The following is a 13,592-nucleotide window of genomic DNA, read 5'->3' on the forward strand; positions in this document are numbered from 1 at the left end:
TGAGTGTGTAGTAACTAGAAAGCTGCAGGAGGAGATTCTGGGGGACTGATAATGTTTTTGTTTCTTGATCTGTGTGCGCTGGCTACATGGTGTATTTAACTTGTGAAAACTCAGCAAGCTGTACATTTTTAGAATAATTTGGATTTATTATTTTAAAATAGACTCGTTTGGTTTTTCCAGGGAAGCGTGCATCCAAAGACAGCTATAAGTGTCGGTACCTGATGTGAGTGGAGAATAAGCAGGAAAGGAAAGGAAACAAGAGAGTGTCTTGCCTGGCGTGATGGTGATATACCTTATGCACACTGCGGGCAAGGGCCAACTAAGTGAAGAGCTAGGACTCTGTTAACTTGAGCCTGCGTGCTGGATCTGCTACATAATTTATGTGGCCCATTGCAAAGTGAAGTACTGGGCCTCCTTGTTCAAAAATTGAGAATTTGAAAACAGTAAGAGTGGAACGTTAAGCCAAGGCTGAGGGTGTGGGTTATGGCACTGGTCCCACTCCCTGGAAGCCAACCCTGCCTGTGGGTGTGGGAGAAAGAGCTACCTCTCGGATTCCAGTCTTTGAGCTTTGAACCTATTGACTGTAGACTGGGTTAGCCGGAGCCTAGGAGGTGCTAACTCATTAGTATATGCAAAAGCAAGCACTTTGATGTGCAAGACACCAATCAAATGTGGGGATTATAATAATAATGGACCATCTAAATGTTTATGTATTATTTCTTTCGTTGGCTAAAACGCCTACTGGCAACCTCATGGATAATATGCATTTGATACATAGATAGCACAGGGTCCACTTTCACCTTGTAAATTAGCATGAATTCCAAGACATTGGTGGAACCCTAATCATGAGATTTAACCATGTGTTCTTTGGTCTTTTCAGTTCAAAGAGCAAACTATTAAATGCCGAGACCAGAATATTGGAGTCTGGGCACTTCACCGTCAAAGTTCTTTTTCTTGCTGAGAGATTCGAGTTCCAGTCAAGTTCCAAGTTGAAGCCCCGACCTGACTCTAGAACCTCCCCGACTGGCTGGAGGGCCCTGGGAAGGGGCGCCCTAGAATCATCCAGTGAGGGCTACTTGGTGACCGCCGGGGGCACGTGACTCTCAGGCGGTGGAGACTCGCAGTGCCAGGCTGCCAGGGCTGTGGCTGGGCGTGCGGGGTGGGGTGCGGGGGGAGGGGAGGAGGGGGGAGCACAGTTCGTGGTTAGGATTTCTGATGCGGTACGGCTTTGGCATTGCATTTCTGTTTATTTTTCCCTGGTGTGCACCCCTGAAGCACAGACCTTTCTAGACAGTGACTTACTAAAGCTTTGGGGGACAGTGGCTCCCGAAGGCGGCCAGCTGCCTGACCTAAGATTTACGAGTGGTTCCAAGGATGAGACAAGGTCCCAGTGTCTCGGTGACAATGAGGTCTTTCTTTGACGAACAGGCGGGAGCTGCGGCTGGGGAGTGGGAGGAGGCCTGTGGCCCTGGCGGAGAGCCCCTGAATCTCCTCCCTGCTGGAGTGGGGCGCCCGGGACGCGGACGGGCGATCCCGCAGGCCATCAGCATGCAGGAGCCGCGCGCTCCGTCCTTGAAGGGCTACCCGGCTGACCTTGCTCCGCTTTCTCCGGAGAAATCTCCCCGAGAGCGCGAGGACGCGGCCGCGGCGGTGACTCGGTGCCTTGCGCGCCGCATGCAAATGCTCCCCTCCAGCCAGCCCAGCTCCGCAGTCGCGGTTTCCCTTCCTGCCTCCTTTTTAAATTCCACGATTCAAACCCGGCATTTTCAGCTCCACCCCTCCCCCTTTCCATCGCCAGCCTGTCTTCACCCAGACTGTCCGGGTGTTTTGTCCCCTACCTCCCATCTGCAGAACTGAAGGCCGACCTTCGCGCTCCCTCGCTGCAGGCCCGGGGATCGGACGTGGCCCGCCAGGGCCGGGCACTGCGCTCGAAGACCGATCCGAAGCCTGGCCGGAGGGGGCGGTGTGCGGCGCTCTCGGGCGCACAGGCGGACCTTGCCCGTGCCCCGCTCCCCATTGGCCGCCACCTCGGCAGGAGGGGCCGCCCGCGCTCAGGGCACCTGGCGTCGCCCCTCCGCAGGGAAATCGGAGGCTGCCGGGTGCGGACGCCGGGAGGGAAAGGCATCCGGAGGGAAGGCTCGGGGCCGCTGTCGAGTTCCCAGAGGCCTGCCCTGTTCTGCCAGCCGCACCGCCGCGGGCGATGCTCGGATGCCCCTGCTCCGGCTTCGCCAGCCGGAAACTTTGCCCGGAGAAGTCCCCCACCCTCCTGACCGCGCGGAGAGGCGCCTGGTGGGCCGCGCGCCCCCGGGGGCCCCGCAGCCCCGCGCGTGATTGCGGGGGCCCCCAGGCGCCTGGCGCACGCCGCGCCCCGCCGTGCGCGAGCGGCCGCCAGGATGCGCTACGCGGACCCCTCGGCGAACCGGGATTTGTTGGGGAACCGAACTTTGCTCTTCATCTTCATCTGCGCCTTCGCCTTGGTGACCTTGCTGCAACAGATCTTGTATGGCAGGAACTACATCAAGAGGTAAGAAAGTCCGAGCGCGGGTCGGGGCGCGCGGAGCCCGCGGGTGAGTCCCCAGGGGGCGGCCGCAGCATCCGCCTCGGCGTCCCCGGGGTGAGCGACCGTGGGGTCTGCATTTAGCCTCGAACACCGCCGCGTTAGGTTCGGGTCACCGCGCTCTGAAGCGCATCTCTCCTCCCAGCTAGAGGAGAACGCCTGCCCAGCGCTGGCCGGAGGCGCCCAACAACTTTGTTCTGTTGTGAAAAATGCGGGACAGGTTGGAGTTCGGAGCGGCCAAGCTGACGATAAATCCATGTGAATGCCCTGAGCGGCCGCAGGGGTCAGATCGGTGTCCCCAAATCTACAGCGCCATGACCATTTGGTTGGAGGGGAGGCTGCCGGGTGTGGAGGGCTCAAAATCGGATAGGGTTACCACTCTAGTCCTGAACTTTTGTGGGGGCCCTTAGGGGAAAAAGCATATTGTTCCCCGCAGGAGTGCCGGGTTAGGTTGGGGGGATAATGGGCTAGGACGATGCGACAGAGATAGTGAATCCTTATAAACCAGTAACCACTGGATCTGTGAAACTCACAACCTGATCCCTCTGAAACAGATGGTTCTTTCTCATCCTTACGCAGAAGGTCAGAGCTGCAGCAGAAGTTAACCCTCCCCTCCTGGGCTCTCCTCCCACCCCACCTCATCCACGGGCCAACTCCATTAAGAGATAGAGCAGTAGGAGGTGTCACTCAGAAACTCGGGCCCAGCCTCAGTCCCTGTGTGTGCGGAAAATATATGGAAATGCCAACCGTTTTCTTCTGCCTGCCCTGCTGGCTGAGGGGAACAGCTTCGGGTTACTCTGCCTGGTTTCAGGGCTTGGGGAGAGGGCTGCCCTAGGATCCTCCCATTTCAGAGCCTCTTTTGGAAAGAACCCGCCTCTCTTTTCTGCTGGAGGTTTTTCCTTTGCTGTCAGTTGTCTTCCTACTCTCGCTGCCCCTCCCCGGCGAGGCTGATAGAAAACAAAATGCCTGGCTAGCTATATAAACATCCCGTCTTCTCTGAACTTCTAAATAATAAAACAGTTGTTCTCTTTTCATCCTTTGGATTCCACATCAGTCATTTGTGCCCCTAGTCTGGGCGGCAGTCAGGGATGGGAGAGTGACATTGCTGCTGGGCCTTGGCTCACAGTAGGAAAGCCAAGCAGTTAGGCCATTTTCCGCTCCATGTCCCAGAGCTGGGTAGGATGAGGCCCCTTGGCCAGGACATTTGTTTCCAACCAGCCACTGCTCCTGACCTTCCCAGAGACCGTTTTTCTCTGGTTGAGGGCAGCTGACGAGCTCTGCCTGGTGCTGGTATCTTTAAAGGACATTTTCAGAGAGTCTCCTGGCTTGCTGGAGCCCATTGGGCCTGCTGCCCCCCAGAGATGACCCTGCTGGGCCCCAAATGGCCTGCTTGCTGCACTTACTCCTCAGCAGGATGGCTCTGGGTTCCTACCCCCTGCTGGCACCTACCCAGAGCTGCCGGGGCTGCCGAGATCATTGCCGCCTCGTCAACAGTGGGAGAATATCCATGCCCACGGCAAACGGCAGCTCAGCTTCTGAGTGCTTGCCCCGGCAGGCCCTCCCTGATCTTGGGTGGATGCGCCGGCTGCCCGGAGTTCAGCGGGCATACCAGTTGCATCCCATCCTCTCACACAGAGACCCTGAGCCCCTCAGTCTCAGAGGCCACCTCACAGGCCTCACTCCAGGGACTGGATAAATCCAATCAAGCAAGCAAAAGTTGCATGTATTCAATCCTGGAAGGGCACCATGGGGTCTTTAAAGAAGATGATGTGGTCCTGGTGTCCAGGGGGCTTGATGTCTACTTGGGGAAACACAACGGCCACAAATGAGATAGGAATGAGCGTTGAAATGTTTAAGGCGGGAGGCACCACTGGGCTGGAGCTGTTAGGGAAGACTGCCCGGAGAAGGCTTGACCTGAGTGGGCCCGTGATGGAAGGAGAAGCTTTGGGCAGGTGAGCGGAAGTGCACATCAGGAACCGAAGAGGGCAGGAGCAAAGGTGCGGAGATGTGGCACTGCCTCCTCGCACCTCTCCCAGGTTGACCCTACCTGTGCTGTCGCACTTGGCTTAACCTTTGGTTAGCTGCTCCTGGAGGCTGTCCTGACCTTGAACCAGGTTGCGGCTGCCACATCGGAGCACGAATAGCACCTGCTCCCCTATCTTGTTTCCTACACATCTCATCACTGTAATGAATAGACTTGATGGGATTATTGGTCTGTCTCCTGTGTAGAAACACTTGAGTGTTCCTCCAGCAGATGTCCTGGAACAGCCTGCATCAAAGTCACCTGCATGGCCATTGAAATGCAGATTCCCGGGCCCCTCTCTGGGGGTGGGATCCAGTAACCTGCTTTTTTAACAAGCTCCTCAGATGATTTTAACAAGTCCTCTCTGCTGCTCTAGGCCCCTGGTTCTCAATAGAGGGCAGTGTTGTTCCCCAGGCAATGCCTGGAGACACTTGCTTGTCACAGTGGGGAGAGGAGAGCATCTGACATCTTGCAGGCTGAGGGCAGGGATAGGGCTAAAGATGCTGCAATGCATGGCCCGTCCACGACAAAAGACTTATCCAGCCCCAAATGTCAGCAGTGCTGAAGGGGGAGAAACCCTACTCTAGATGAAAATTCCATGAGGTAGGGGTTCAGTCTGTTTTGTCCCCAGCTGTACCCTGAGTGCCAAATATGGTGCCTGGCACATAGTAGGTTCTCAAAATATTGGGTAATGAAGAAACAATTGAAAGTGGTGTGTGCGTGCACACGGGCAGGGGTAGTGATCACAGGGACACAGTGAAGATGTGGATCCCACTGGCGTAAGGGGGAGTGTAGGGAAGGAGGGGATGGACGTAATATTGGGTCAGCGGCTTCAGTGAAGTGCTTTGCAGATTGGGAAGGACAGTTGGAACTTGGTTCATTAGGCCATAGGGAGCCACATGTGATCCTTGAGTAGAGTAGGGATGTGATGAAAGCCTTTTAAGGAAGAGGTAGAGAAAGGGAGAGAAAGGGAGGCGTTGTCACAGCCTGGTCAGAAGTGAGGAGAACGTGGTGCTGGGGGCAGGTCTACTTTGGAGCCAGGGATTCATTTGTCCATTCTTTGCTTCTGTGCTGAGCTGTGTGGATGCATTCGGCAGAGCCTTCATTGTTTGATGTGACACAAAGAGCTCAGGGGCACAAAGAGGGCCAGCTGTTCCGGTGAGAATCAGGGACAGATTACACCAGAAGGAAGTGGGGGTGTGAGTCAGTCTGCATTCTTTCTTTGGGCCCCTGGCTTCTCCCTCCCGGAAGGGGACACTTCCGGGAAAGGGAGTGGAGGGGAGACGGAGGGGAGGAGGAGGGAGGAGGAGAGGAGGAAGGTGGGGCAGCGCAGGTGGCTTAGCGGGCTCAGGGTCTCTACAGGAGAAGGTGTGCTGTATGTGGATTAGGAGGGAAAGGCAAGAAACAGAGCTGTGAAGTTTGCCCTTGGTGCTTCTTGGCTCCACATCTGTTCTTGATTGAACAAATCCTTAACGAAGATTTCCTACACGCTGAACACCACAATGGTGTGCAAGACAGACACAGCCCAGGGTTCTCGGGAGCTCACAGTCTATGGGGAAGACAGAAGGACACATAACACATACACAAGCCACACTGGAGGTGTGGACAAGGAACTCTAAGGATGTGGAGGGAGCCATAGTGAACCAGGGTATCTTCAAGGTGCAGGGAGGCATTTGAAGGAAGTCTTAAGGAAAGGGGAATGACCCCTAAGAACATGGGAATATGGAAGGATGGGGGAAGATACCCAGGTTGAACAACGGTAGAAAGGTGCAGGGGAGACTTGAGTAATTCTTCATACCTCATATATAGCTGGGGGGAGGGTGGGGCAGGGTGAGGCAGGCAGGGCCGGGTTATGGAGAACTAAGTGGGAAATATGTGAGAAGGAGCTTGTCTGGAGCAAAGAGGGTAACAAGTTCGAGTCTAGATCTGCTCAGACACTGCAAGGCAATCCACTTGGAACTCTCCAGCAGCTCATTGGAAAGGAGCTCGGGAACTGTGGGTGGACAAGAGCCAGACTAACAATGGAGATTTTGGAGTCGCCAAGCATCAAAATCAGCATTTTTCCAACTTTTATGATTGTTATCCACAGTTAAGAAATATGTTATACCCAGAGATCCAGGACACACTCACATACACATCCAACTGCATTTTGTGAAAGAATATTTGGCCTTATTATGAGAAATTCACTTTAATATTTTCTATTCTACTTCATTAAATAATTCTGTTTCACTTCATTTAAAACATAAATTCAGCCTTAAAAAGGAAATTCTTTTTTTATTGTGGTATAGTTGTTTTACAAAGTGTGTTAGTTTCTACTCTACAAAAAGGACATTCTGATGCATGCTACAGCATGGACGAACCTTGAAGATGTTATGCTAAGTGAAATAAGCCAGTCACAAAAGGACTAATATTGTATGGTTCCACTTATATGAGTAGTCAAATTTATAGAGACAGAAAGCAGAATGGTTGCCAAGGGCTGCAGGGTGGAGGAATAGGGAGTAAGTGTTTAAGGAGTACAGAGTTTCAGTTTGGGAAGATGAAAAATTTTGGAGATAGAAGATGATGATGGTTGCACAACAATGTGGTTGTGCTTAATATCGCTGGACTGTACACTTGAAACAGTTAAAATGGTAAATTTTATGTTATGTATATTTTACTGCAATAATTTTTTTTTTTTTTAATTCTGGGGGCAAACCACTGAATTGATTTTATAATCTGTTGGTTGAAACCCTTAGTTAGAAAAACACTGGCCCGTGTGATGGAATTGGATGAAATCACCCAGGAGAGAGCAGAGTGAAAGATGAAGATGGGCAGGGAGGGGCACAGAGGAGAGCCTCGAGGGGTGCCTGCACCTAAGGGCTTGAGAGAGGCGAGCTGGCCGGAAGCTGTGGCCGCAGAGAGGTGCAGGGGAGGGAGGAGATGGAGGTGTTGAGGAAACTAGGGATAAGGGCACCAGGCTGAGAGTGGGCACCTGTGACTTGCACTGCAGAGGGATCAGGTATGAAAGGGCCAATCGGGGTTTGGCACTAGAGGCAAGGGAGGTCTTGGGGTGAATGTTGGGGACAGGGCCAAAAGAAGGAGTTTCTAGAATGAGGGCATGGAAATTGTCCCCTCTTCCTTTGAGCCCTCCACTGCTCCAAATTCCCTTTGTTAGTGCTAAAATCTTCACATAAACTCATATCCCTGGAGTGTTAAGGACTTCAGTTACTCATACTTTAACAGAGGGGCAGGGAAAGGGCAATGTTTCTGTTTTTTTGTTTGTTTGTTTTTTTTAAGGTAGAAAGGACACTGTGTGATCTGGTCGCAACCTGCCTTTTAAACTTAATCTCAGAGGACGACTAGATAGGCATGGGCCTTGAATGCCCTCCTTCACTGTCTCTCAGTGGAGCTTTATAATTCTCCATAAAGAATTTGAACATTTTTTGTTAGATTTATCTCTAGCTGCATAGTTTTTACTGCTATTGTAAAAAAAAATCTTTAAAAAATTATATTTTCTAACCATTTGTAGCTAGTATAAAAAATAAATTTGATTTTTTTGTATATTGATTTTATAATCAGCAAGCTTGAGGATAATAATAATAATCAACACATAATAATAATAATTTATCTGTAGAGTCTTCTGGGATTTCTTTGTAGACTTTTTTTTCCCTTTCATTACAACCATCATACCTTTTTTTAAAAAATTAATTTTTATTGGAGTATAGTTGCTCTACAATGCTGTGTTAGTTTCTACTGTACAGCAAAGTGAATCAGCTATATGTATACATATATCCCCTCTTTTTTGGATTTCCTTCCCATTTAGGTCGCCACACAGCACTGAGTAGAGTTCCCTGAGCTATACAGGAGGTTCTCATTAGTTATTTATTGTATACATAGTTTCAATAGTATATATATGTCAATCCCAATCTCTGAATTCATCCCCCCCCTTTCCCTCCTTGGTGGCCATACGTTTGTTCTCTATGTCTGTGTCTCTATTTCTGTTTTGCAAACAAGATCATCTATACCATTTTTCTAGATTCCACATATGTGTTAATATATATTTGTTTTTCTCTTTCTGACTTACTTCACTCTGTATGACAGTCTCTAGGTCCATCCACGTCTCTACAAATGACCCAATTTTGTTCCTTTTTATGGCTGAGTAATATTCCATCATATATATGTACCACATCTTCTTTATCCATTCCTCTGTTGATGGACATTTAGGTTGCTTCCATGTCCTGGCTATAGTAAATAGTGCTGCTATGAACATTAGGGTGCATGTGTCTTTTTGAATATGGTATATGTCCAGTAGTGGGACTGCTGGGTCATATGGTAGTTCTATTTTTAGTTTTTTAAGGAACATCCATTACTGTTCTCCATAGTGGCTGCACCAATTTACATTCCCACCAACAGTATAAGAGGGTTCCCTTTTCTCCACACCCTCTCCAGCATTTATTGTTTGTAGATTTTTTGATGATGGCCATTCTGACTGGTGTGAGGTGATACCTCACTGCAGTTTTGATTTGCATTTCTCTAATAATTAGTGATGTTGACCATCTTTTCATGTGTTTCTTGGCCATCTGTATGTCTTCTTTGGAGAAATGTCTGTTTAGGTCTTCCGCCCATTATTTGATTGGGTTGTTGTTTTTTTTTGATATTGAGCTGCATGAGCTGTTTGTATATTTTGGAGATTAATCCTTTGTCCGTTGCTTCGTTTGCAAATATTTTCTCCCATTCTGAGTGTTGTCTTTTTGTCTTGTTTATGGTTTCCTTTGCTGTGCAAAAACTTTTAAATTTAATTAGGTCCCATTTGTTAACTTTTATTTTTATTTTCATTACTCTGGGAAGTGGGTCAAAAAAGATCCTGCTGCGATTTATGTCAAAGAGTGTTCTGCCTATGTTTTCTTCTAAGAGGTTTTATAGTGTCTGACCTTACATTCAGGTCTTTTATCCATTTTGAGTTTATTTTTGTGTATGGTTTTAGGGAGTGAAGTAAAACTGTCACTGTTTGCAGATGACATGATACTATACATAGAAATCCTGAAGATGCCACCAGAAAACTATTAGAGCTAATCAATGAATTTAGTAAAGTCACAGAATACAAAATTAATACACAGAAATCTCTCGCATTCCTATACACTAACAACGAAAGATCAGAAAGAGAAATTAAGGAAATAATCCCATTTACCATTGCAACAAAAGTAATAAAATACCTAGGACTAAACCTACCTAAGGAGGCAAAAGACCTGTATGCAGAAAACTATAAGATGCTGATGAAAGAAATCAAAGATGACACAAACACATGGAGAGATATACCATGTTCTTGGATTGGAAGACTCAATATTGTGAAAATGGCTATACTACTCAAAGCAATCTACAGATTCAAAGCAATCTCTATCAAATTACCAATGACATTTTTCACAGAACTAGAACAGAAAATTTTACAATTCGTATGGAAACACAAAAGACCCTGAATAGCCAAAGCAATCTTGAGAAAGAAAAACGGAGCTGGAGGAATCAGGATCCCTGCCTTCAGACTATATTACAAAGCTATAGTAATCAAGACAGTATGGTACTGGCAAAAAAACAGAAATATAGACTAATGGAACAAGATAGAAAGCCCAGAGATAAACCCACAGACATATGGTCACCTAATCTATGATAAAGGAAGCAAGAATGTACAATGGAGAAAAAACAGCCTCTTCAATAAGTGGTGCTGGGAAAACTGGAGAGCTACATGTAAAAGAATGAAATTACAACCCTTATACCTTAATTTACTTTTCTTATCTTACTGTGCTGATTAGGACCTTTGATATCATGTTCAATAAAAATGTCATAGAGAATATCCTGGCCTTAATTCTGATATTTTTCCTTAAATTTTTTTAAAAAAAAGAATAGCTATATTGAAATATACTCATAAATCCACCCATCTATAAATTCATAAAATTCACCCATTTGAAGTATACAATTAAATGGCTCTTAGCATATTCACACAGTTATGCATCCCTCACCACAATCAATTTTAGAACATTTTCCTTACCCTGCAAAAGAAACCCTGTACCCCTTAGCCATCACCCCCTAGTACCCCTATATCTCCCAGCTCTAGAAATGAATAAATACACTAATCTGTCTCTATGGATTTGTCTATTCTGGACATTTCATATGAATGGAAACATACAATATGTGGTCCTATGTGACTGGCATATTTCACTAAGCGTATTTTCAAGGTTCATCCATGTTGTAGCATGTGTCAGTTCTTCATTTCTTCTTTTTTAATTTTTATTTTATATTGGAGTATAGTTGATTAACAATGTTGTGTTAGTTTCGGGTGTACAGCAAAGTGATTCAATTATACATATACATGTATCTATTCTTTTTCAAGTTCTTTTGCTATTTAGGTTATTACAGAATATTGAGCAGAATTTCCCGTGCTATACAGTAGGTCCCTGTTGGTTATCTATTTTAAATATAGCAGTGTGTATATGTCAGTCCCAAGTCAGTACTTCGCTTCTGTTTATTGACGAGTAATATTCAATTTATGGATATACCATATTTTATTTATCCATTAATGATGGAATTTTTGGGTTCTTTCCACATTTTTGCTGTTATGAATAAGACTGCTATGAGCATTTGTGTACAAGTTTTTCAGTGGACATGCGTTTTCATTTCTCTTAGGTATATACCTACAAGTGGAATTGTTGGGTCATATGGTAACTCTATGTTTTACCATTTGAGGAATTGCCAGGCTGTTTTCTGAAGTGGTTATACCATTTTACATTCCCTCCAGCAGTGTATGAGGATTCCAAGTTCACCACATCCTTGGAAACACTCATTATTATCTGTCTTTTTGATCAGTCATCTTAGTGGTTTTGAAGTGGTATTTCATTGTGGGTTTGATTTTGTGTTTCCCTGATGGCTGGGGATGTGGAGCATCTTTTGTGTGCTTATTATTGGCCATTTGTATATATTCTTTGGAGAAATGCCTATTCATATTCTTTGCCCATTTTTAAATTGGACGATTTGTCTTTTCATTATTGAGTTTTAGGTGTTCTTTATAGATTTCAAATATAAGTCTCTTGTCAGACATATGATTTGAAAAATATTTCTCTCATTTTATGGGTTGCCTTTCACTTTCTTGATGATGTCCTTTACAGCATGAAAGTTTTAACTCTGATGAATTCCAATTCATCTACAGTTTTCATTAGTTGCTTGTACTTTAGGTGTCATATCTAAGAAACCATTGCCTGTGTACAATATCCAGTGTCACAAAGATTTACACCTATGTTTTCTTCTAAGAGTTTTTATAGTTTTAGCTCTTATGTTGAGGTCTTTGATCCATTTTGAATTAATTTTTGTATATGGTGTCATTAATCCTGATTTTAAGGGAAATGGTGGTAAAGTGTCACCATTGAGTCTGTGTGCTTAGTTTTGTTTTGTTTTTTTTTTTTAAACATCTTTATTGAAGTATAATTGCTTTACAATGGTGTGCTAGCTTCTGCTTTACAACAAAGTGAATCAGTTACACATATACATATGTTGCCATATCTCTTCCCTCTTGCATCTCCCTCCCTCCCACCCTCCCTATCCCACCCCTCTAGGTGGTCACAAAGCACCGAGCTGATCTCCCTGTGCTATGCGGCTGCTTCCCACTAGTTATCTATTTTACATTTGGTAGTGTATATATGTCCATGACACTCTCTCACCCTGTCACATCTCACCCCTCCCCCTCCCCATATCCTCAAGTCCATTCTCTAGTAGGTCTGTGTCTTTATTCCCATCTTGCCACTAGGTTCTTCATGACCTCTTTTTTTTTTTTTTTTTCCCTTAGATTCCATATATATGTGTTAGCATACTGTATTTCTTTTTCTCTTTCTGACTTACTTCACTCTGTATGACAGACTCTAACTCCATCCACCTCATTACAAACACCTCCATTTCATTTCTTTTTATGGCTGAGTAATATTCCATTGTATATATGTGCCACATCTTCTTTATCCATTCATCCGATGATGGACACCTAGGTTGCTTCCATGTCCTGGCTATTGTAAACAGAGCTGCAATGAATATTTTGGTACATGACTCTTTCTGAATTATGGTTTTCTCAGGGTATATGCCCAGTAGTGGGATTGCTGGGTCATATGGTAGTTCTATTTTTAGTTTTTTAAGGAACCTCCATACTGTTCTCCATAGTGGCTGTATCAATTTACATTCCCACCAACAGTGCAAGAGTGTTCCCTTTTCTCCACACCCTCTCCAGCATTTATTGTTTCTAGATTTTTTGATGATGGCCATTCTGACCGGTGTGAGATGATACCTCATTGTAGTTTTGATTTGCATTTCTCTAATGATTAATGATGTTGAGCATTCTTTCATGTGTCTGTTGGCAATCTGTATCTCTTCTTTGGAGAAATGTCTATTTAGGTCTTCTGCCCATTTTTGGATTGGGTTGTTTGTTTTTTTGTTATTGAGCTGCATGAGCTGCTTGTAAATCTTGGAGATTAATCCTTTGTCCGTTGCTTCATTTGCAAATATTTTCTCCCATTCTGAGGGTTGTCTTTTGGTCTTGTTTATGGTTTCCTTTGCTGTGCAAAAGCTTTTAAGTTTCATTAGGTCCCATGTGTTTATTTGTGTTTTTATTTCCATTTCTCTAGGACCTGGGTCAAAAAGGATCTTGCTGTGATTTATGTCATAGAGTGTTCTGCCTATGTTTTCCTCTAAGAGTTTGATAGTGTCTGGCCTTACACTTAGGTCTTTAATCCATTTTGAGTTTATTTTTGTGTATGGTGTTAGGGAGTGTTCTAATTTCATACTTTTACATGTACCTGTCCAATTTTCCCAGCACCACTTATTGAAGAGGCTGTCTTTTCTCCACTGTATATGCTTGCCTCCTTTATCAAAGATAAGGTGACCATATGTGCGTGGGCTTATCTCTGGGCTTTCTATCCTGTTCCATTGATCTATATTTCTGTTTTTGTGCCAGTACCAAACTGTCTTGATTACTGTAGCTTTGTAATATAGTCTGAAGTCAGGGAG

General features: G+C 45.7%; 1 protein-coding gene across 3 annotated transcripts in view; it reads left to right on the forward strand.

Moving 5' to 3' along the window:
• The first annotated feature begins 2,393 nt into the window (after positions 1-2,393).
• ST8SIA5 (ST8 alpha-N-acetyl-neuraminide alpha-2,8-sialyltransferase 5) overlaps positions 2,394-13,592 on the forward strand; it is a 70,206-nt gene continuing 59,007 nt past the window's right edge. For all 3 annotated transcript variants that reach the window (XM_061169887.1, XM_061169888.1, XM_061169889.1), the window contains exon 1: positions 2,394-2,524. In XM_061169887.1, coding sequence (XP_061025870.1) covers positions 2,394-2,524 — 131 coding nt within the window. The remainder of the gene's footprint in view (positions 2,525-13,592) is intronic.

Source organism: Eubalaena glacialis, chromosome 15 (assembly GCF_028564815.1).
Source record: "Eubalaena glacialis isolate mEubGla1 chromosome 15, mEubGla1.1.hap2.+ XY, whole genome shotgun sequence".
NCBI classification, from domain to species: Eukaryota; Metazoa; Chordata; class Mammalia; order Artiodactyla; family Balaenidae; genus Eubalaena; species Eubalaena glacialis.